The sequence below is a fragment of the Oncorhynchus keta genome, chromosome 13, assembly GCF_023373465.1.
Source record: "Oncorhynchus keta strain PuntledgeMale-10-30-2019 chromosome 13, Oket_V2, whole genome shotgun sequence".
NCBI classification, from domain to species: Eukaryota; Metazoa; Chordata; class Actinopteri; order Salmoniformes; family Salmonidae; genus Oncorhynchus; species Oncorhynchus keta.
In genome coordinates this window covers 33,371,125-33,395,655 of record NC_068433.1, presented here as the reverse complement: position 1 = coordinate 33,395,655, position 24,531 = coordinate 33,371,125, and the positions used below count along the sequence as shown (strand labels likewise).

Below are 24,531 nucleotides of genomic sequence, written 5' to 3'. Positions count from 1 at the left end.
GTGGTCCGACTGAAATGGGTCAGGGGTCAATAGGTTAAAGGGGACAAGTGTTAGACGTCAAGTGGAGGTGCTTGTGAGGAAAGGGTATTCAAAACTTTATTCAAAATGATTGAATTCAATTTCTGTTGCCCACCACACACATATAGACTTTAAAGGGATAGACCAACCACCAACCTACCTAACTCCCCCACTCTAGCACATTGTTGTGTGCTTGAGTAGTATTGCTAAACACACTACATGACTTCTACTCAAGCACTATAACACAATCAATGAAGCAATGCTATAGTAGAGGACTACAGTACATACCCGTGTTCAGTCATGGCCAAAAGTTTGGGAATGACACATATTAATTTTCACAAAGTCTACTGCCTCAGTTTGTATGATGGCAATTTGCATATACTCCAGAATGTTATGAAGCGTGATTAATTTAATTAATTGCAAAGTCCCTCTTTGCCATGCAAATGAACTGAAACCCCCAAAAAACATTTCCACTGCATTTCAGCCCTGCCACAAAAGGACCAGCTGACATGTCAGTGACTCTCTCGTTATCACAGGTGTGAGTGTTGATGAGGACAAGGCTGGAGATCACTCTGTCATGCTGATTGAGTTCGAATAACTGACTGGAAGCTTCAAAAGGAGGGTGGTGCTTGGAATCATTGTTCTTCCTCTGTCAACCATGGTTACCTGCAAGGAAACACGTGCCGTCATCATTGCTTTGCACAAAAAGGGCTTCACTGGCAAGGATGTTGCTGCCAGTAAGATTGCACCTAAATAAACCAGTTATCGGAACTTCAAGGAGAGCGGGTCAATTGTTGTGAAGAAGGCTTCAGAGCGCCCAAGAACGTCCAGCAAGCGCCAGGACCGTCTCCTAAAGTTGATTCAGCTGTGGGGTCGGGGCACCACCAGCACAGAGCTTGTTCAGGAATGGCAGCAGGCAGGTGTGAGTCCATCTGCACGCACAGTGAGGCAAGGACTTTTGGAGGATGGCCTGGTGTCAAGAAGGGCAGCAAAGAAGCCACTTCTCTCCTAGAAAAACATCAGGGACAGACTGATATTCTGCAAAAGGTACAGGGATTGGACTGCTGAGGCCTGGGGTAAAGTCATTTTCTCTGAATCCCCTTTCCGATTGTTTGGGGCATCCGGGAAAAAAAGCTTGTCCGGAGAAGGCAAGATCAGCGCTACCATCAGTCCTGTGTCATGCCAACAGTAAAGCATCCTGAGACCATTCATGTGTGAGGTTGCTTCTCAGCCAAGGGAGTGGGCTCACTCACAATGTTGCCTAAGAACACAGCCATGAATAAAGAATGGTATCAACACATCCTCCGAGAGCAACTTCTTCCAACCATCCAGGAACAGTTTGGTGACGAACAATGCCTTTTCCAGCATGATGGAGCACCTTCCCATAAGGGAAAAGCGAAAACGAAGTGGCTCAGGGAACAAAACATCGATATTTTGGGTCCATGGCCAGGAAAATCCCCAGACCTTAATCCCCTTGAGAACTTGTTTGTCCACCTGCCTCTTGAGGATTGACCACAAGAACCCACAAATTCTGACAAACTCCAAGCATTGATTATGTAAGAATGGGCTGCCATCATTCAGGATGTGGCCCGGAAGTTAATTGACAGCATGCCAGGATGAATTGCAGAGGTCTTGAAAAAGGAGGGTCAACACTGCAAATATTGACTCTTTGCATCAACTTCATGTAATTGTCAATAAAAGCCTTTGACACTTATGAAATGCTTGTAATTATACTTCAGTATTCAATAGTAACATCTGACAAAAATATCTAAAGACACTGAAGTAGCAGACTTTGTGAAAATGTATATTTGTCATTCTCAACTTTTGGCCATAACTGTACAGTACAACACTACAAAAAGCTAGAACTCAACTTCCCTTTGCTTAAGTCAACTAAATGAAATGGTTCGAAATGGAGGGAAGGGATTCATTGTAAATACATAGAGGAACACAAGTGAGATAAAAGGTGGGTGACATATTCATGTTTTATTTAGTTATTCATTCAGTTATTTATTTTATATGGCACAGAAATATGCAAATATGTACCCACAGCAACTTACACTAAGCATCAGAAAGTTCAAATGGTTGCCCTTGATAATGCTAATTCTAGAAGACAGACAGACAATGTTCTGGTGAATTGTCACTGCAACACATGAGGGGGGTAGGTGTGATGCACCCTGGAATACCATAGTGTGAAACTGCATAGGATCCCTCTTAACAACTCAACACCACCCACCTCTTCTCCACTTGTAAACAACAACAAACTCATAAAATAAAACCCAACTCATAAAAGAAAATACCAGTGTGCAGTGCTTTTAAATATGGCTTTACACTTTAACACAAGTTTTAAAATGAATGTTTTAAGATAATAATAACACTATATAGGTTTGTATCAGCAACAATTACTCTGTATTGGAGTGAACGGACATACTAGTTCAGTATGATGCAGTGAGTTGATGTATTTTCAAGAGCACATTTTTTTCAGGGCATGTGGAATTGTGGGTAATGAATTGTGTGTAATAATCAGTCTCAATATTAGACAAGGTTCATTATATCTATACTCAAGTCTCCGCTTTGTGTTTGCTGTATGAAGTAGCATTGTACAGCTGCCTAGCTAACTCATATAACGTTACTCACGTCGGCTCAACGTTTAAACAACCATTCAAACCTTTGCAGACTTTATTTGTCTGTTAATTCTGTATTTGCTCAGTGGTTTTAGTGCAGGGGTATCAAACTCCTGGCCCACGAGACAAATGTGCCCCCCGAAATGATTTAATGTGGCCCCTAGGGCAAAATGAGTTTGTAACCAAAGGGATGATCCCTGATCATAAGGCTTTTAATAAGTACAGGTTTTAAAATGAAGAAAGAAAGAAAGACATTGAGAAAAAACACGCATTGAAAATACTTTATTTTGTGTTGTTTCAACGTGACACAGGATAAGAAGCTAATTAAAAGGGACATTGCACCTTTAAAATATATCCCAACTGAACATAAATACAGTATGAGTAAGTTGAATCATAAACACTGATCTAATGTCAGTTGTGTGGTTTACCCCTAATGGTAAGGGTTGGGGAGGCTATGCTGATCCTAGATCTTTAACTATCGACAACTTCTATCCTCAATATACAGTACATAAGAACAGCTGGAATGTGATAACAAAACAAATAGCAGCAAACATTGTAGTTTCATGACAACAAAGTTATAATTTGCATTCTAAACTAGAATGTCTTGGAACTATTAGTGCCAACATGGTAAATATACAACTTCTAAGGCTCAGCCTCAAATTATACCATATTCTCCATGGAGTGCACTACTTTTGATGAAATACTACTTTGTACTAAAAGTATTGCACTAGCATATATGGAGAATAGGGTGTCATTAGTAGCCGAAGTCAATTTAACTTAGTGTCTCTCAAGCTGTATATAACTAACATTCTTGTGTTTTAAATTAAATTGTATAGAATTTTGGTAAACTGCTTGTAAAGAATTTGGGTATGTATATAGAGAGAATTTCTGTATTACACGAAACAAACTGTAGGTAAAGTATGCATGTATTAATAGCTAATAATAAATGTGAAGGATATTCTGACTGTGTAGCCTACTTATTGAGTTATTTGAGGGATTTGGTGGGGGAAGAAGTCTTCCTGCATTCTGACAAAAGAAATTAATAAATATATATATGAATGTATGTACACACACAGTGTAAGTCGGAAGTTTACATACACTTGTGTTTTTCAACCACTCTACAAATTTCTTGTTAACAAACTAGTTTTGGCAAGTCTGTTAGGACATCTACTTTGCATGACACAAGGAATTTTTCCAACAATTGTTTACAGACAGATTATTTCACTTAAAATTCACTGTATCACAATTCCAATGAGTCAGAAGTTTACATACATGAAGTTGAATGTGCCTTTAAACAGCTTGGAAATTTCAGAAAATTATGTCATGGCTTTAGAAGCTTCTGATAGGCGAATTGACATCATTGGAGTCAATTGGAGGTGAACCTGTGGATGGATTTCATGGCCTACCTTCAAACTCGGTGCCTCTTTGTTTGACATGGGAAAATTCAGAACAAATCAGCCAAGACCTCAGAATTGTAGACCTCCACAAGTCTGGTTCATCCTTGGGAGCAATTTCGAAATGCCTGAAGGTACCACGTTGAACTGTACAAAGAATAGTACGCAAGTATGAACACCGTAGGATCACGCAGCCGTCATACCGCTCAGGAAGGAGACGCTTTCCATCTCCTAGAGATGAACGTACATTGGTGCGAAAAGTGCAAATCAATCCCAGAACAACAGCAAAGGACCTTGTGAAGATCCTGGAGGAAATAGGTACAAAAGTATCTATATCCACAGTTAAACAAGTCCGATGTCAACATAACCTGAAAGGCCGCTCAGCAAGGAAGAAGCCACACTCCAAACCGCCATAAAAAAGCCAGATTATGTTTGTTTTTGTACTTTTTGGAGAAATGTCCTCTGGGGCCTGTTGCACAAAACTAGGATAGGGATTAAGCCAGGATATCTTGGTGATCCTGGCTCAATTGATCCGTAATCCGGTTGCACTAAAGATGGATAGGGGGCAGGAGGATATGTTATGGTATAAATTACCATGGAGATTTATTCTGTGGAGCTAGCCTGCTCCAGACCAGGCTAAATTCCAGGATCTATTTAACCTCATCCCTAATGTCAGTCAGCAGTCACCACAAATGGAAACCAATAGTTATTTCACTGCTCACTATACATTGTTATCACATATAACTAGACCCACTGTCATTATTTAAACGTTTGTGATCATTAATTTCAATGATTTTGGATAAAAATGATTTTTAGATGTTGCTATCATTAGATAATTTACAGTTTCCCATAGACTATATATAAAATGATAGAATATTAGGGCCACAGAGGGAAAAAAAAGACAAGTCATAATATTGTAACCAGTTGTTTTAAAGGAGGACAGTTGTTAAAATGACAGATGCGGGGCATTTCGTGAAATTGTACTTCAGTATGGTTTCATAAACAAAGACATGCTGATGTGCCAGAATATTAAGTATCACATTGTCATAAGTATCAAAACTGTAAAAACAATATGTAGCTTTTCTGCAGAAAGAACCAGCCTCATAAATTTATGACTTTATCCTTTTTCTTCAGTGTGGCCCTAGTACTCTGTCATATAAACAAATACACATTCCATATGAATATAAAAACACAATGTGTAACATTATGTTCCTTTATTGAATAAGGACAAAACAAAGCAGGTAAACCATCAGCTCCTTTCGAAACTGAAGTCACAGTGACTCTACAAGATGGAAAGCACAGAATCCAAGCATATTATACAAAATGATACATACACATTCAAAGGTCTGTATATAACACACCTTGCATGTCTGCACACTAAAATAAATGCAGGACAAATCCATACACATCAACTGAACAGACAAATGAATGGATGCAGTAGCCTCCCTGCAGCCTTGTATTACACACAGTATACCGCACAAACATCATAAGAGGCCAAATTCGTAAAAAACGAACCCAAAAAAACCAAATTCCTCTGCCACCGCAGGACATATTTAACCAAAATTGAAAGCACACATACTAACTAAAATAATTCAACACATATGGGTCCCTCAGCAGCCGACCACTGTCGTCATCAGGGAAGATTGCCGGATTGTCCCAGTCCATGGCTGGTGGCACTCTGGGGGCCCTCTCCTTCCTCAGGCAGGCCACATTGTGGAGGACAGCACAAGCCACAGTAATATCACATGCCCTAACAGGGCTGACCCTTAATTTGTGAAGGCAGTGAAAGCGTGCCTTCATTTGTGAAGGCAGTGAAAGCGTGCCTTCAGGAGGCCAAAGGTCATTTCAACTCTGGCCCTGGTCCTGGCATGGGCATGGTTGTAGGCCTGCTGTGCTTCCTGGGGGTCTGTGAAAGGTGTCAGGAGAAAAGGCTGGCAGCCATACCCCCTGTCTCCCAGCAACACACCAGAGAATTCACCTGTCAACACAAAATCTCATCATTACTACCTCATAAACACAGTGATATTCTTGACACAGCCATGGTGGTTATAAATAGGGGTTGTGTGGCTTACCTTGTGATAGGCACTGATAGATTTCAGAGGCCCGAAAGATTCTGGAGTCATGGACTGAGCCAGGCCATTTTGCCACAACATTGCTGATCACACAGTCAGCATTGCAGACCATCTGAAATCATAAGATGAGGAATATTACACCAATCAATGCACATCACTGGCAGATTTTTTTGCTTATTTTCCTAGGTAATTTTGCTCAAGAAAATATTCAAGATGTTTTTTAGATATTTTTTTTTTTTTACTGAAAACAAGACAAAAATACTAAGTAAGAAAGACATTTTTGCAGTGCAGTGAGCAACCGACCTTGGGTCCTTTGAAAGGCGCTATATAAATTAAAGTGATTATTATTATAGCTCATCTATTTATTCAATTACATTTTATTTATATAGCACTTTTCACAATTGTTTCATTCTGTCAAAGCAGCTTTACATTAATGAAAGCAGGAGAAACACAAAAAAACGGTGGACAACATAAGAAGCAGAGTACAACGGCTAAGATTAAACCGTACTGAGCGTAGTAACGTTAAATAATAATGTAAGGCTTTAATAATAATTTATCATAGCTTTATACAGTGTGATGGACTTACTTTACACAATTTCACTCATATCTGCAGTGCATTTCAATTAAAAATTTAACCGTTTCATAATTACAGTACAACTGCGTTTTTGGAGATGTGAATTAAATATTTGAATTGTAATTGTGATGTTTCAGCGGAGCGGTGAGTGTGTAATTGTGCACTACTTACGCATTCAGGCGGTCTGCAATACTTTGCCACGCTTTTTCTCTTTGCTTTATCACTGTGGCGGTGTTGCCTTTCTTCTTAATTATATATTTTACCTCCTCGTATGCCTCCATGAGGATTTGTGCTTCCGACGGGGAAAAGTACGCGGCTCTAGTTGCCATGGTAAATCAGTTAATCTGTGATCTGTGGCGGGGTCTATTTGAGTGAGCCGTGAGCGCGCACCTATCCAGGATTGGTTTCACCCGGCTTAATGAATCCGTGTCTGCTCATCCTGGCTTGGTCTTTGTGCAACCAATTAAGCCTGGACGCACATGTTTTGGCTTCATTGAGCTCAGCTTAGTCATTTATCCCGGATGTCTTAATTCTACTTTTGTGCAACAGGCCCCTGGTCTGATGAAACAAAAATAGAACTGTTTGGCCATAATGATCATCGTTATGAAAAATGTATTTGGCTAAGGTGTATGTAAACTAACCGACTTCAACTGTCGTCGGAAGTTTACATACACATTAGCCAAATACATTTAAACTCACAATTCCTGACATTTAATCCTTGTAAAAATTCCCTGTCTTTGGTCAGTCAGGATCACCACTTTATTTAAATAATGTGAAATGTCAGAAGTATAGTAGAGTGATTTATTTAAGCTTTTATTTCTTTCATCACATTCCCAGTGGGTCAGAAGTTTACATACACTCAATTAGTATTTGGTAGCATTGCCTTTAAATAGTTTAACTTGGGTCGAACGTTTTGGGTAGCTTTCCACAAGCTCCCCACAATAAGTTGGGTGAATTTTTGTCCATTCCTCCTGACAGCTGGTGTAAAGGAGTCAGCTTTGTAGGCCTGCTCGCACACGCTTTTTCAATTCTGCCCACAAATGTTCTATGGGATTGAGGTCAGTGCTTTGTGATGGCCACTCCAATATGTTGACTTTGTTGTCCTTAAGCCATTTTGCCACAACTTTGGAAGTATGCTTGGGGTTGGGTCATTGTCCATTTGGAAGACCCATTTGCGACCAAGCTTTAACTTTCTAACTTATGTCTTGAGATGATGCTTCAATATATCCACATACTTTTCCTACCTCATGATGCCATCTATTTTGTGAAGTGCACCAGACCCTCCTGCAGCAAAGCACCCTGATGCTGCCATCCCCGTGCTTCACGGTTGGGACGGTGTTCTTCAGCTTGCAAGCCTCACCCTTTTTCCTCCAAACACAACGATGGTCATTATGGCCAAACAATTCTATTTTTGTTTCATCAGACCAGAGGACATTTCTCAAAAAGGTACGATCTTCATCCCCATGTGCAGTTGCAAACCGTGGTGTGGCTTTCTTATGGCAGTTTTGGAGCAGTGGCTTCTTCCTTGATACCACTGTATGCCCTCCCACCTGTTTCATGTCTCAGGTAGCCCGCAAAAGCCAGCATGGATAGAATGCAAGAACAGACTGATGGGCCTATTTGCCATACTTTAATAATTATCATGTGCCAAAGTAGGCTATCCACACAGTCCTGGTCGTAACTAGCTGCCACAAAGTCATAAACCCGCCTATTTCTACCATTTCTCTTCTTAAAATCGGATTTTAAACCTAACCTTAACCACACTACTAACTTTTATTAACCTTAAATTAAGACCAAAAAGCAAATTTTTTTGTGATTTTTTTTATGATATAGCCAATTTTCGATGCCATAGTGAGACTTTTTGCACTCCTGCAGAACTGAAATAATTGGATGGGGAAAGTTGCATTCAGAAAAGCAAGGCAAAGCAATGTAGGCATTCTGGACTTGGTCAGGACCATATTCTTGATGTCAGCAGCGGTAGGCGTTTAGAATGGAATGTGGAGTGGAGATTTATAGTTACGTGATGACATCACATGCTCCGCTTACCTTTAAAAATTGTGAAATCGTCATTTAAAAAAAGATCTTAACACTGTTTCCATAATTTGTCACGATAATAAATTCACCTCTGTCGAACAGATACCATTTTTGTTGATCTTTTAGAGTATTTCTCTTATAGCTGACATGGCCTTTACACATGTAGCAATGTTTTTTTTTTCGACGTTGCTGTTGTCTGGTTCAAATGGAAACCTGCCTATTTCCAGATGTTTTTTGGCAGGCATGTCTTTCCAACATTACGACAGGATTCAGTGGCTTCATCATCAAACACGGCCACATCTTCATCATCACAAAGAGCGAGAAATATGACACTGTCGTGAAAACAATAACTCACCTTTTTTGTGCTTTCGAGCAACAGACAGCAAGATTTTCATTGCGCCAGGTTTCTGTCTCTCGGTCATTTACTGCTTGTTGAGACAGGGTTATCTTCTCAATTCTGCACTAACCCAGAACTAAAGTCTTGCGTAAATATTGGTTTAGAACCACAGAGAGTTACCGACAACAGAAACTGCCTCCGCTATTCCAGCACCATTCCAACGTCAACATTACGTCATCATCAAATCACCTCTGCTTCGTCTAATACGGTGACAACTAAAAGATACCAAAGACAATGTAGTCCAATCAACGTCAGCTAAATAGGATGTGGCTGTCCATGGTTCTGATTTCTGTGTGTGCGTGTGTGCAAGCTCATTTGTGCAAGTAAAAAAAACATGTCTCAACCTACTTGTAGAGAAACGCCAATGCCATCCTCCGATCTTTCATGTTGATGAAACGGTCTATCACTCTGTCATACAGTACACGCTTTTATTTTTTGTTGTCCTAGGCTTCCTGGCTAAAATGGTTGCTCGCTAGCCTAACTTTCATTCATGGGCAACGTTAGCTAGTTAACATTGGCCTTCTACATATAGCTACATATTGTACGTCCATCCTCTCAAGCCAGCAGCCCAACAATGTATGAATTAATGGTTGGATCAGATTCGCTGTCATAAACATTGGAAAGTAAGGAGAATTAAGTAAAACCACAAGTCCAAATCCGTATCATATTTTTCCTAGCCACCGTCCTTCTACACCTGCATTGCTTGCCGTTTGGGGTTTTAGGCTGGGTTTCTGTACAGCACTTTGAGATATCAGCTGATGTAAGAAGGGCTTTATAAATATATGACTTGATGTCTCTATCCATGGCTAATTTAGGAAAGGGACCATTTTTGCTAGCTAGCTAGCTATCCACCTGAGGACAACCCAACGAGATGCAAAAATTCTAGTTTTTCTATCAATGATGTGTGCTCTCAATGGGATTTGATAGGAAATGACACCAAATCCAAGCTGGCTTCCCTTGACACTTTTTGGGGGGGGGGGGTGCGCCAGGACCATTCACAGTTGAGCTCACTCAGTTAGCTCAACGCTGATTGGTTAATGTTTTATACTTTTTTTGTCAAGAGGCCAGATGCTCGCTGTTTTCCCTTGCCTTGAGTGCTACGGGCGGCAACAATGTCAAACTCGTTTGGACCAGACAGCTTCAGATGGCCGACACCTAAAGAGACAAGGTGGCACTGTTTCGCTTGCTCAGATGCTTTCTCCTGTGAGATACATTCAGCCTCTTGTGAATTGAAGGACAATTATGAAACATAGAGAGACGAAAGATACATTATTATTATTTAAAAAAAATATATATTTACTACAACTTTGGGGGAAGCCTGGCTTCCCTTGGCATCCATGAATACACGCCACTGGAAATTCTAGGTTTGGCACAACTTCTAAATGTTATGTTTGGAGAACATGGATTAATCGTCTTATTCTGCAGTGAGACAGTGAGAGCTTGTTGCTAATTGGCCCCTACACCCTCGATCATTTTCATTCCTTCAGTCTTGGGCCACTTGTGAATATGGCGGAGGCGCAAGTAAAAGTGCAAATGAAGGGCGAGGGGCGAGGGGAAGGGGGTGATTTGGGATTTAGCCTACGCCTTGTGGGTGGATGGACCTGCCTGCTTGAGGATTTCCCAGCTCTGTCGTGTCTTCCTGCCTGAACCTGCATTTCCTTCATCTGGCCACAGGGGGGTACTGTTTCTCTCAGTAGGGGGCCTCTGCAAATGTGAGTGAAGGAGTCTGGCAAGCATAGGAATTATCTCCCCATGTCCTCGCTCCTAGCCTAGGTAGAGGTGTGTGTGTGTGTGTGTGTGTGTGTGTTGGTTTAGGTGTTCTCGCAGACAGTGCTCTCTCGGTCGTCTCCCCCAACCTTCTGTGTCATAATTTGTGGTGAGACAGAGCTGCACCACTCTGCTATCACACATTAGTGTATGTGTGTGTTTTTATTTGGTTTTACTATCTTTGTGGGGACCACAAGTCATTTCGTCAGTCCCCACAAGGAAAAGGGCTATTTTAGGCATAGGGGTTAGGTTTTGTGTTAGCGTTACAGTTCAGGTTAGTGTTAGGGGTTATGATTAGGGTTAAGGGTTAGGTAAAACAGGATTTTGAATGGGAATAGGGTTAGGGTTAGGGTTAGGGTTAGGGTTAACTGTATGGTCCCCAAAAGGATAGTAAACAAAACATGTGTGTGTGCTTATTTTACTTTTCCTGTGGCGTGGGTACCGGAAATCCCCAAATTCCCTACAAGGATAGTAAAACAAGGAACATTTTCCCTCTTCGGGACATTTCCCAGGTCCCCTATATACTAGGGAATAGTATGCCATTTGGGATGTAACCAGTGAGAGTTTTATTTAATCACGGGTGGACCTTTTAATACTCAATACACACACACACACACACACATACACGCACAGGATTTTGTTGTCCTTAGCTCTATTCCGTTTCTTTTCATCCCAAAAAAACCTCCCTAGTCCTTGCCGATGACAAGGATACCCATAAGATGATGCACCATGCTTGAAAATATGAAGAACGGTCGTCAGTGATGTGTAGTGTTGGATTTGCCCCGAACATAACTCTTTGTATTCAAGACTAGGGCTGTTATGGTGACCATATTCCCGCCACACCGGTGGTCACGAGTGATGATGGCAGTCAAATTCCATGTGACCATTTAGTCATGGTAATTAGGCTTCTCCAAGCTCTGATGCTGCTTATGGTCATTAGTAGTCTGCCAAACGTGCCGACTTCCTGGTACTCCGCACTCTATTGTCCATCTAATCACTCTGACTTTCCCTCAAATCAATTGGAGAAAATATCCTTTCTATTTTATTCATCTATGTTCAATTGCATTCTTCACACTATAAAATATATATTTTTTTTAAGTGCCACTGAATTTTAAGCAAATCTTGTCTGATTTAAGTGAGTAAGTGTAGCCCGCAGCCATATGGCATAGCCAGGTCAGGGCCTAACATATGGACAACCCCGAGTATTCTGTTCTTCCTAAATAGACACATTTTTCTTAATTTCATGTTTATAAATGATGGGTTCATTGTGATGTTGCAGGCTATATTAGATGGATTTATTCAACTTCTTAATATGTAGATGTTCCAAAAGTCTGTGTCAGTGGCTCTGTAGGCAATGCGTGCAAGCCAGGAAATGCTAAATGTGTTTATGTTAATAAACGGTCAATTACCGTGAGACCGGCAGTTATTTGCTTGACAATCACCCGCTGACAAAATGGCATGACCGCCACAGCCCTACTAAGTACAGAGAGTTCCTTTCTTTGACACATTTTTTCAAAGATTTACTTTAGTGCCTTATTGCAAACAGGATGCATGTCTTGGGATATTTTGTACAGGCTTCCTTTTCACTCTGTCATTTAGGTTATTATTGTGGAGTAACTACAATGTTGTTGATCCGTCCTCTGTAACTGCTTTAAAGTCACCATTGGCCTTATGATGAAATCCTTCAGCGGTTTCCTTCCTCTCCGGCAACTGAGTTAGGAAGGACGCCTGTATGTTTGTAGTGACTGGGTGTATTGATACACTATCCAAAGTGTAATTAATAACTTCACCATGCTCAAAGGTATATTTAGTGTCTGCTTTTTTTCAACCAATCGGTGCCCTTTGCGAGGAATTGGAAAATACCTGGTCTTCGTGGTTGAATCTGTGTTTGAAATTCACTGCTCGACTGAGGGACCTAACAGATAATTAATTGTATGTGTGGGGTATAGAGAAAATCATGTTAAACACTATCATTGCACACAGAGTGAGTCCATGCAACCTATTATGTGACTTGTTAAGCACATTTTTTACTCCTGGATGTATTTAGGCTTGCCATAACAAAGGTGTTGAATACTTATTTACTGAAGACATTTCAGCTTTTCATTTGTAATTCATTTCTAAACATTTCTAAACATTATTCCACTTTGACATTATGGGTTATTGTGTGTAGGCCAGTAACACAAAATCTAAATTTAATCCATTTTAAATTCAGGCTGTAACACAACAAAATGTGGAAAAACTCAAGGGGTGTGTGAACTTTCTGAAGGCACATGTATATCATCATCACTCGTAGGACATGCTCAGAGACACGGAGGCTCATATCACACACATACTCTCTCCCACACGTACACAAACAAGATATTCTACACTATCTGCACACACACGCACTCGACCCAACAGACAGTGAAATGTGCAAGAGAGCGAAGCAACAAGCATACAAAAATAATTTAGCTTCTTTCATCTTTATCAGTTTATTTGACAAATTACTGTCACTTGTTTTTTTTCTGTTTGATTTCTTGAATTTATTTGCAATAGGAAAAATAAAGAATTTGTCGGCAATATTAGTATTATTATACATTCAACACTTATAGTGCAATGTGTAACTTGTCTCGCTCATAAAGTGCATCCCAAATGGCACCCTATTACCTATGTAGTGCACTACTTTTGACCAGGGCCCATAAGGCTCTGGTAATTAGTCGTGCAGTATATAGCGAATAGGGTGCCATTTGGAAGACAACCATGAAGTGCATTGTACTTTGTCATCATCACATTGATATTTCACAATACAAAGAAGAAAATAAAAACATGATTTGGGCTATGTCACAAATGACACCCTATTCCCCACATAGTCTTATGTCCCTCGCGGAGTTAGTGCCTACAAAAAGACGCCATTTTACTATTGCTCTCTATTGGAGATAGCGAGTCATTTGGGACATAGCCAGTAAGAACAACAACAATATGTTAGCTCTGTTACATCACAGTATCATCACCCAATCACATCCTTCGCTCAGGGCCTGACTTCCTTAGTCTATGAGGGACAAATCCTAACTTCCACTTACATAAGTTGCATTTTCACTTAGTCCCCGGTTGACAGCAATGCATGACTAAGTGAAAACTTGTGGAAGTTAGGATTCACCCCAAGAAACAACTATAATGCACCATAAACACTGTTTAATCTGTGAAGGCCATACATGGTCCCAGTGAAGTTTAGCTCTCAGGTACTGCTATATACATTATCTTAGTGACAGGGAGAGAAAATAGCCCAACATTACGTTTTAAAATGTTCTAAAGTTGTCATGAATGGGATTTATAATGCTTCTCCAAGTGCTGAAAGCACTTCACACGCACACATTTTCACATGAGTGCAGGTGGCTTAGGTTTAGTGGGGTTCTTTTGTAAAGCAGCAAAAGCATTCGAAACAGAATCCAGCTTTACATTATTCTCAGATCTGTCAGAGAGAAAGAAAGAAGGAGAGAGAGGAGGAGGAGAAAGGCAGGTAGGCTGGGCATGAAGGGGAGAGGTGGGTGGGGGGAGAGAGAGAGACAGAGAGAGAGACGCTTCTTGTCTAATGGAGCAATGAGAGGATTTTCAAGTTGCTCAGGGGGTAAACATCACTTTCAACTTGCTATTTATAGTTTGGAGACAGATTTATTTCTGGGTAGGATTTGTGAAATGTTACAGAGAGAGGAGCACAGTCTGACATGGCACCTTATTCCCTATGTATTGCACTACTTTTGCACCCTATTCCCTATAAAGTGCACTACGTTGGCACCCTATTTCCTATGTGGTGCACTACTTTTGACTAGAGCCCTATGTGGGTCCTGATCAAATGTAGTGCACTATATATGGGTTAGGGTTCAATTTGGGAAGCAGGCAGAACGTGTCTTTGAAATGACCTTTTCCTCTCTTCTCTTCTCAGCAATGACGTCACCTGTAACCAGATAGACAGTGTGACGTTCATTCCTGCTTCCCCCCCCTTTTTTTCTTCTTCTTTTTATGTAAGTCCATCTTGCTTTTTCTGTTCTCTGTATAATGGCTCAATAAAGATTGTTTTGTATCTTAATTAGGTCTATTGATGTGTATTTTTTGGCAATGTGCTCTCAGAATGGCAAGTTAATGTGTTTGCTCTACTCTGGTGAATATTGCCAATGAGTTTAGGTACTTCCTGTATTCCACATTGTTGTTCACAGAGCACCGATAAATATACTCTTGGCAATTTTTGCTGCCACAAAGGTCCTCGATTGCTTTTTTTCTTAACTCATATTTAGCTCATATTTTCAAGGTAATTTTTCAGTGCTCTCTTCTCCTATGATTACGTAGGGATTGGGGCGGGGTGGGGTAAGATCCTAGATCAGGTTTTGTGTCTTCCCTCCTATGGTTTCTGTTTCTGTTGGGGAGAGACAGGGAGGGTAGCTGATCCTAGATCAGTTTGGTTTTAGTGCTCTTGTCTTTTCTATATCATCTGTACACAAGATCAAACGTGATAAGCTGTAACGTTTTTTCATGGCTGGTGATAGGCTATCATGTTATTTAATAGCTCGTGATAGGCTGTCGTGTTTTTTCATAGCTCGTGAATGCATTTACCTTGAAATACATGAGACAAACGCACACACGATCAATACAGGTAATACATCAACCAAAATAAGACACCAGTAATAGGGTAAGAAGTATGGCACTTTTTAGCATAAATCAACACACGTTGTTTCAAGAAAATGATTTTGACCATTGATAATACAAACACACGCACACACACACACACGTCGCACACACTGTAACAACCATGTTTGTTAAAACTCATGCCCTGACGACGAATAAAAAAATATACGTTTCTGTACAGCATTGCATAAGAAAAATAACCACACTCCTTTTCCCTCCTGAAGAGATTGTGTTGAGCCTATAGAAAGATAATTCATATCATCTATTTCACTCATGTCTGCCCGGCCAGGCACAACTCCAACACCGTCCATTAAGTTTGCCGATGACACAACAATGGTAGGCCTGATCACCGACGACGACGAGACAGTCTATAGGGAGGAGGTCAGAGACCTGACTGTGTGGTGCCAGGACAACAACCTGTCCTTCAACATGATCACGAAAAAGGAGATGATTGTGGACTACAGGGAAAAAAAGGACCGAGCACACTCCCATTCTCATCGACGGGGCTGCAGTGGAGCAGGTCGAGAGCTTCAAGTTCCTTGGTGTCCACATCAACAACAAACTAACATGGTCCAATAACACCAAGACAGTCGTGAAGAGGGCACGACAAAACCTATTCCCTCTCGGGAGACGGAAGAGATTTGGCATGGGTCCTCAGATCCTCAACAGGTTCTACAGCTGCACCATCGAGAGTATCCTGAATGGTTGCATCACTGCCTGGTATGGCAACTGCTCGGCCTCCGACCGCAAGGCACTACAGAGGGTAGTGCGAACGGCCCAGTAAATCCATGGGGCCAAGCTTCCTGCCATCCAGGACCTCTATACCAGGCGGTGTCAGAGGAAGGTCCTAAAAATTGTCAAAGACTCCAGCCACCTTAGTCATAGACTGTTCTCTCTGCTACCGCACGGCAAGCGGTGCCGGATCGCCAAAACTCGTTCCAAGAGGCTACTAAACGTCTTCTACCCCCAAGACTCCTGAACATCTAATCAAATGGCTACCCAGACTACTTTTACACTGTTGCTGTTCTCTGTTATTGTCAATGCATAGTCATTTTAATAACTCTACCTATATTAACTACCGGTGCCCCAGCTCATTGACTCTGTACCGATACCCCCTGTATATAGTCTCGCTATTGTAATTTTACTGCTGCTCTTTAATTACTTGTTACTTTTACTTTTATTTTTATTTTTTTAAACTGCATTGTTAGGGACTCATGAAGAATTTCACAGTAAGGTATATATATTGTTGTATATATATATACCTGTTGTATTCGGGCGCATGTGACTAATACAATTTGATTTGATTATAAAGGTATGCCTACAGCAATATGTGTGGCCCATCTTGATGTGTTTATGAATAAGAAAGGGAAGCTTTTATCCTGGAGAGCCACAGTGTCTGCTGCAGTTTTCATTCCTCAGTTAATTGACCAATTAACAAATTAGCGTCAATGATTGCTATAAAGTGCTCACACATGGTTTCCCATGTGTAAATAATGACACTAATTTAAAGTCAAGGATGAGGATCAGCTGGGTCGTGATCATTAGGCACCAAATGGAAGAAAATGGACTGAAACTAGAAGGAACTACCTGGACTTTTGCAAGGGGTTTTATAATGTCTTCCGTTGCGTGCCCAAATCCCAAATGAACAGGCCACAGGTGTGCTGCAGCCCTCCAGGAAAGGAGCCTGACCATCTCCTGTTTACAGTGTCTGTTTTTTGTTACATCACATTACAATACAGTATTGGCAATATGAACAAGGGGGTGACAGACACACACACGGTGCTAGGTAGTCCCACCCCCGTTCTACAGGGATAACAGAGTGGTATATTCACAAATGGGATTCAATGACATCGGAGGACGCACCTCACATAAGAACACAGAGTTTTGAGTGTTCACCACAGTGGTTATGCACGTTTCCATCAGAGAGTGACCAGGGGTGTATTCATTAAGTCAGAAATGGTAGCAAAATGCTTTGTAACTGAAATGTTTCACTTCAAACGTAAAATGTCTTGCAACAAAAACAAATTCAAGTTGGTCCATCGCCGTTTGCTTCTGCTTCCGTTTGGTTCTGTTTTAATGGTCTTAGTTAATACACCCCAAGAGAGAGGAGTACACAGCAGACCCCAATATACATCTGTTGTTTTGTGCATTTAAAGGCTGACACAAGCAGGTAATACATATCTCGATTTATAATCAGTCATATGGTGGTCAAAAATGTTTTTTTGTTGATATATGCTAACCAATATTTATGTCTATTTTTGATTATTGAAAGTTTAAGGTAGTGAGAGTTTGATTTGAATATATTCTCTCTGCATTTAGGTCCAGTTAACACTCTCTCTCGATTGTAGCTAGCAGTGCACTACTTTTGCAGGGCCCATACAGCTCTGGTCAAAAGTGCACTATATAAGGAATCGGGTGCGATTTGGGACACAGGCTAACCGCGAAAGCATGTGATTGTTTTTGGTCGTCAATCCCGCTGAATAGAAAACCTTTTTTTTTTAAACACCACTTTCTTTACAATGTAGAAAAATGCCATTATCATTTTCTAAAGAAGTTCTCCAGTCCTGTATGTGTGACATTTTGAGAATTGTTTGTTATATTTTTTTGTTATTTGTTTTGATATGTTTTCTCTTCAGTAAAAGCGTGGAATCGTGTAATACACTTGAAAAGTGACGATGACTCATTGACAATATCCAAATCTTTCTGTACAATTTGCCTTCATTTAGTCATTTTTAAACACTATGCTCTATAGGCAAAACTCTTACCCTCATAAGACAGCCAGCTCTCCATTGACCGATAGACCCAATGGCTGGCACATCTCACAGGCCACAGTAGTCTTTTACAATTGTTGTTGTTTTTCAGTACAGTGGATACAGTTGCAAAATCATAGTTGTGAGATGACAAACAAACATGTTTGCTAATAGTTTGCTTAAGAAAGTGTCATCTCAATTTCTGTTTAATTTGTAGTTAGGGGCTACATCCTAATAGTATTGATTTGCTTCCTCTCCTTGTCTCTTCACCTTAATGTAGCAAGTCTTTTCACATAAGCTCCAGTATCAGAAGTCATGGAGGGAAAAGGACATCTGTTTTCTTTACAGTTTGGGCTACATCTTAATAGTCTTAATTCGCTTCCTCTCCTCGTCTCCTCTCCTTACTAACCACCTATCCATTGACTTTCACCTATCCGAGCTTGTGTAAGAAAGGAGACAATGAAAGGAAGCCATTTCAAGGTATTATGACACAGTATTACTATCCTACAATCTTACCACACCGCTATCACCATCACTAAGGGCCTATGTATATCAGCGGGTTAGCCTACAACTACAAGCTACCCTTTCATGAGAAACTAACCTCAGTATAATCTGTGTGTGTGTGTGTGTGAAACTATCGATGTGTGAACACGGGTCACATTAACCTACCGCGTCGCACCTGGCGGCTCACCTATCAAAACCTTATGACCTGGATACACTAGAGACAGCACCGTGCGGTGTAACAATGGCTTCCCATTCATTTTCAATGCAAGGAGAGTGAAGAGTGAACGGGGGACCGTTGAGCACAGGGCGGGAATAAAGATGGGCAAAGCTAAACTTTATACGCCACACTGCGGCGTGAGTGACCCCGCTTCCAGCTCATTGTAACTTCCAGCCCCTGCTGGATTGGGTGACAATGGCTGTTGATACCTAGCACTAATGAGCATGCTTGCTAGCATCTTAGCACCCACATCAGGGCTAAAGCTAGGCGAGTTACAGCTTGTATAGTGTATCTTGGTCGTTATTAACACGCTGCGCCATTGAGACTTCCCGAGGCTGGCTATGACACGTCAGCTTCCCTCTATTGCAGACATCCAGAGATGCAGAGCCGAGAGGGAGCATGTGGTTTGAAACTTGTGTAGAGACCTAGATATGAAGAGGGGAAATGAGGCCAATAACATAATGAATATGGAACCTAGAGCCTATGTCACGGAATGTTGGTTTTGTGTTTCAGGAAACGTTCTGGTGTTCTGTTGTTGTCTAGTGCTGTGTCGTCCATGCATCGCCATCTTATTGATAGACACCCTATCGGATTTGGATCGATGTCTGTTCATCTGACATGATGGATAATCAATATACTGCTTACATTGTCGGTTGACAGATGGATGTTGATCAATCATTATTGTTTAACTTGTCTGGCTGAATCAATGCTTTAAAACCTACATATACTAAGTAGGCCTAGTTTAAATTCAAATTTAACTCCATTAATGATATCAAATAATACATTTAATTCAGATGTGTATTAATTGTTATGATTGCATGTCACACTATTCTAATAAGCTAACTGATAGATATGACAGATACCTCCAACGGTCATCTACATCTGCTATTATTTAGAACCCTTCGCAACATTTAGAAAGGTAGAACCCATCACATCATTACGGAACCCGACCAAAGCTTCTGCAAACACGAGTCATCGGCTGTGACACACACATATTGTCATCTCTCTCTCTCTGTCTGCCTGGGAAGATCCTGTTAATCTAAAAATCATGGGCCTGTGCTCCCTCTTTCTCTCAACGCCACGGCTGTTTTATAATACATTATTAAACCCTACAACATACGAACTGTGTGAAAACAACGGTCTGAATAGCTGGCTCCAAGGGTAGAATTTCCCTTAGCTTAGACAGGGATTGAGGATGAGATTACACTTCCTGAATTCTAACTTTAACCAATAAATGGGAAAACACAAAACTGACCTCACATCAGTGGCTAGTAGGGACTATTAGCATTGGCTCCCCGGTCGCTATCCATGGTGCTGAAATGAGCTCTCGTTGCTTGGTGATAGTGGCTAGATTTGCTAGGCGAAGTCCATGGTGCTGAAACAGGTTTAGAATGTTTTAGATGCATTTCTCGCCATGATGATAACCATAGAAAATGTAGATTTCTAGGAATTCTAGTACTTTTATTCTATTTTGTACCTCCTGAATGTAGGTTTGTTTAATGGTTTGTTTTGTGTTGATAGCAATGGGAATGTTTTAAAAGTTTGGGCTCTTCTAAACATTTATGTTTTTTCTTTAAGGTTAAACATGAATCAGACTTCATATTGGTTTTGTTTGTTTGTTTGTGTAGCCTTGTGACTTGGATCTAACAATTGTTATTGGTGTTCTAATGCCGGTTATAGTCATCATTTGCAACACGATCCTTGGGGCATGACAGCTTAAGCAGAATAGTTTAAAGCTAGAATCCTTAAATAAAACAATGACAATGTATGACAGTTGATACATGTTGATGAGGCATTTAGAAGTTATATTCTTCAATAACCAATGGGTATATATCAGTCATTTGTAAGTCCAAAAATGGATGTAGCAACTAAGGAGTCTCGCTTTAAAGAATCTCTCAAATGACACCTCACTGAAAGCCTCAAGGTTCTAGTACCCTTGAGGTTTTCTCTAGTACCCCTAACACACATTACCATGGTCGGCTAGTTTGCTCATCATAAGTGAGTTGGCTCATCTTGTGTTTATGAAGACTCCTTATCTTCCAACCAACTCCTACTAGGCTCTCTACTAGTCATGCTCACCTTATGAGCTAGAAGCATTGTCAAGGCCTATAAGTGTTTCACCTTAGCCCCACACACAGTCACAGTCCACTACTACCATCTCTATCCAGTGAGCTTGGGTAGAGCTAGACCCAGGGTAATGCATCCCAGACCTTCTCAGTCCAGTCCATGCCTCCTCAACGTATGACTAGGGGGAGCCACACCCGCCACCCAACACTGGTCTCAGCCCTAAGCAGGTGAGGTGTGGACTGGGCCACATTTCTCCTTGCCACCCTGTTCTGACGTCACCGTACCCCAAACCTAGACATTGTTGGAGACAGGAGGTCCTAAGAGGGGGTCGACCTTGCCTTGTTAGTCACCTTTGAACCTTGACATCACCACACCCCACACTCTATACATCGTCAGAGGTTCGAGGACGGGTGCCATCTTGCCTTGACGTCAACACACCCCGAGAGAAAGGGGGGAGGAGGGGGGATCCCCTTCCTCTGACGACCCAAACACCCCTACCTCTACATCACTGGATGTACGGTGGGAGGGAGAGATTGGAGGGGTCGCAGCCAGAAGCCCTTCTCCGGGGCTCGACATTCCCATCTCCCCGTTGGCCTGGCAACATCCTCCACACGCTCTGGGCCAGTTAATCAAACTTTCTGTATGTTCAGGTTCCCTATACATCACTGGAGGTCCTCGCCCTCGGTCTGAGACTCAAATTTGATGGGACACATCCACAGCACGCCAACCACAACCCCTTCTGTATATCTGGGTTCCTGAAAGCGTATATAATTGGATTTATAACTGAATTACACGCCGCCGGCAGCACAGTGGCGTATGTATATATTATAGGATAACTCGAGTCCGCCACTATAGAATACATTGCGAACGGCAACCAACACATAGCGAAAGCGCAGAGAATCACAGAGAGTGTCTGGACTCCTTTGGTCGTGGAAATAGCGATGAATTGATGTTGGACTGCGATTTGCTGAGCATGGCGGAACGCAATCCTACAGATCTGCAGGTAGAGTTGCATCATGACTGCGAAGACCAATAGGAAGAAGATGGCGAGTGCAACGGCGTTGGATTTTGTGACTGGTCGGCAGACGCTACAAGTCGTTTCGTCGTCTAGACAGTTCCACCCGAGGGCAGGGAGGACTCCAAGGATCAGACCCACCAACCAGATTAGCCCTATTACCAGGTACGTGAAGAGGACAGTCCGTTCGGTGTGATAGGTCAACGCGTTGTACAGCGACAGGTACCTGTAATGGAGTGAACATTACTGTCAGTCCAGTCCATGTTTTCACTGGCACACTCACTATTCCAAAACATGTTTAACTCATACTGATAACTGATTACTTTAGTCCAGTCCATGTTTTCATCTTAGTGAGAACTGATACACTCAGAATTCCAATACATAGTTGCATCGCTGCAATTATAGTAATCAGAAATACAACATAAAGAGAAATACAATGTCACCATACCTGTCCACAGTGATCGCCAGGATATTCAAAATGGACGCAGAGAACGCCACGATAAGTATCCCCGTGGAAACCAAGGTCACGACCTCTCCCTTGACCAGATAGATGAAGACAAAGTTTAGGATGAGTCCGAGACCTGCCAGGAGGTCGGCGAACGCCAGCGAACCAATCAGGATGAACATAGGAGCTCGAAGGGTCGGCGTGTAGAACAGGACAGCAATGACCAGAGCATTCTCACAGGAGATGAGGGTTCCTGTGACACATAATGCCACGTCCCATGGGCTGACATCCTGTTTATGACAACAATAATAGTAATACCTTTTCAAAATACCCAAAGTCACTTAATGTAGTCAGCAACATTTTTTTTAAAGCTATAAAGTCAACCAGTACATTTATGTTCACAGAACTTGATGACATCATGACTAACCTGGGGTGAGGTCAGAGGTCGTAGATCAAGGTCAGATGTGGAGGTGCGGACGGGGACTGTGGAGGAGGAGTTGACCCCAGGGAAGTCAGGGTAAGGGTCAAGCCAGGGGTCCAGGGATGAGGGATCAAAGGTTGCAGAGGAAGTAGTGTTCTGGGGAAGGCCACCACTGCTCATGGCTGCAGCTAGGGAGAGGATCATAACTGGATGAAGGGAAGAAGGGGGGTGAAGAAGAAGAAGGGAGAGAGTAGGCTGTATTAATAAGGAGACGGGACACCATAGTGTAAGATTCAGGAACGTCTTTAATAAGATAAAAACCAGATAGAGAATACAGAACATAATGGTTACTGTAGTACATTATTCTACAGAGGGAGAGGAGAGGGAGAGAGGAGTCCAGGTGGGAGAGAGGGGGGATGGGTGAGAGTTGGGGCAGAGAGGAAGGATGGATGAGGGAAGAGGATTAAGTGATTCAGGTTTAGGAGGAGAGGGAGAGAGTGAGTGAGTCAGAGGTATCCATTACTATAGAGGAATAAAGTCACTTCTCATATAAAAACAAAGAGATCATCCATCCAATCAACATTGGAAACAAAAGCGCCTGATTCAAATACTATATATACAGAGTAAAACAAATATTCGGAACCCCCCCCACAAACAGTGTTCCTACTACCATACCCCTTTCAAAGGCACTTCAATCTTTTTGACTTGCCACACAGACACAATCCATGTCTCAATTGTCTCAAGGCTTAACAAGTATTCTTTAATGAACCTGTCTCCTCCCCTTCATCTACACTGATTTGAAGTGGATTTAAAAGGTGTTTAAAAAGGGATCAAAGCTTTCACCTGGTCAGTCTATGTCATGGAAAGAGCAGATGTTGTGTGCTTAAGGTTGTTGTCCTGTTGGAAGGTGAACAGATTGCTCAGTTTGGCTGGGCGGCCAGCTCTAGGAAGAGTCTTGGTGGTTCCAAACTTCTTCCATTTAAGAATGATCGAAGCCACTGTGTTCTTAGGGACCTTCAATGCTACAGAGATCTTTTGGTACCCTTCGCCAGAACTGTGCCTCGGCACAATCCTCGGCTCTTCAGACAATTCCTTCGACCTCATGGCTTGGTTTTTGCTCTGATATGCACTTTCAACTGTGGGACCTTATAGAGACAGGTGTGTGCCTTTCCAAATCATGTCCAATCAAATGAATTTACCACAAGTAGACACCAATCGAGTTGTAGAAACATCTTAATCGAAACAGGATGCACCTGCGCTCAATTTCGAGTCTCATACCAAAGGGTCTGAAAACTTATGTAAATGTGACATTTCTGTTTTTTATTTTTAATAAATGTGCAAACATTTCTAAAAAACTGTTTTGGCTTTGTCATTATGGGGTATTGTGTGGAGATTGACAATAAATAAAAATAAACCATTTAATCAATTTTAGAATAAGGCTTTAACCTTGCAAAATGTGGAAAAGTGAAGGTGTCTGAATACTTTCTGAATGCACAATATTTGTTTTGACCATATTTGTTTTTACCATACTATCTAAGATAACACCAAGTAATTTAGTCTCCTCAACTTGTTCAACAGC

General features: G+C 41.5%; 1 protein-coding gene across 1 annotated transcript; it reads right to left on the bottom strand.

The window, feature by feature from the left end:
• Positions 1 to 13,243: 13,243 nt before the first annotated feature.
• Positions 13,244 to 23,156, bottom strand: gpr185b (G protein-coupled receptor 185 b). The gene is made up of 3 exons (XM_035784784.2): positions 22,959 to 23,156; positions 22,535 to 22,821; positions 13,244 to 22,312 (listed from the first exon to the last, which is right to left on the bottom strand). The coding sequence occupies exons 1-3, from the start codon at positions 23,154 to 23,156 to the stop codon at positions 21,727 to 21,729; spliced, it is 1,071 nt and encodes a 356-aa protein (XP_035640677.1). The 3' UTR covers positions 13,244 to 21,726.
• Positions 23,157 to 24,531: the final 1,375 nt, after the last annotated feature.

What these genes read in the sequence shown, in the direction of transcription:
- gpr185b (XM_035784784.2), bottom strand. Translation starts at nt 23,156, where the DNA reads ATGATCCTCTCCCTAGCTGCAGCCATGAGCAGTGGTGGCCTTCCCCAG. An exon ending in GACCTCTGACCTCACCCCAG is followed by an intron (nt 22,822 to 22,958) that starts GTTAGTCATGAT and finishes TGTCATAAACAG; the next exon opens with GATGTCAGCCCATGGGACGT. An exon ending in CTGGCGATCACTGTGGACAG is followed by an intron (nt 22,313 to 22,534) that starts GTATGGTGACAT and finishes ACTCCATTACAG; the next exon opens with GTACCTGTCGCTGTACAACG.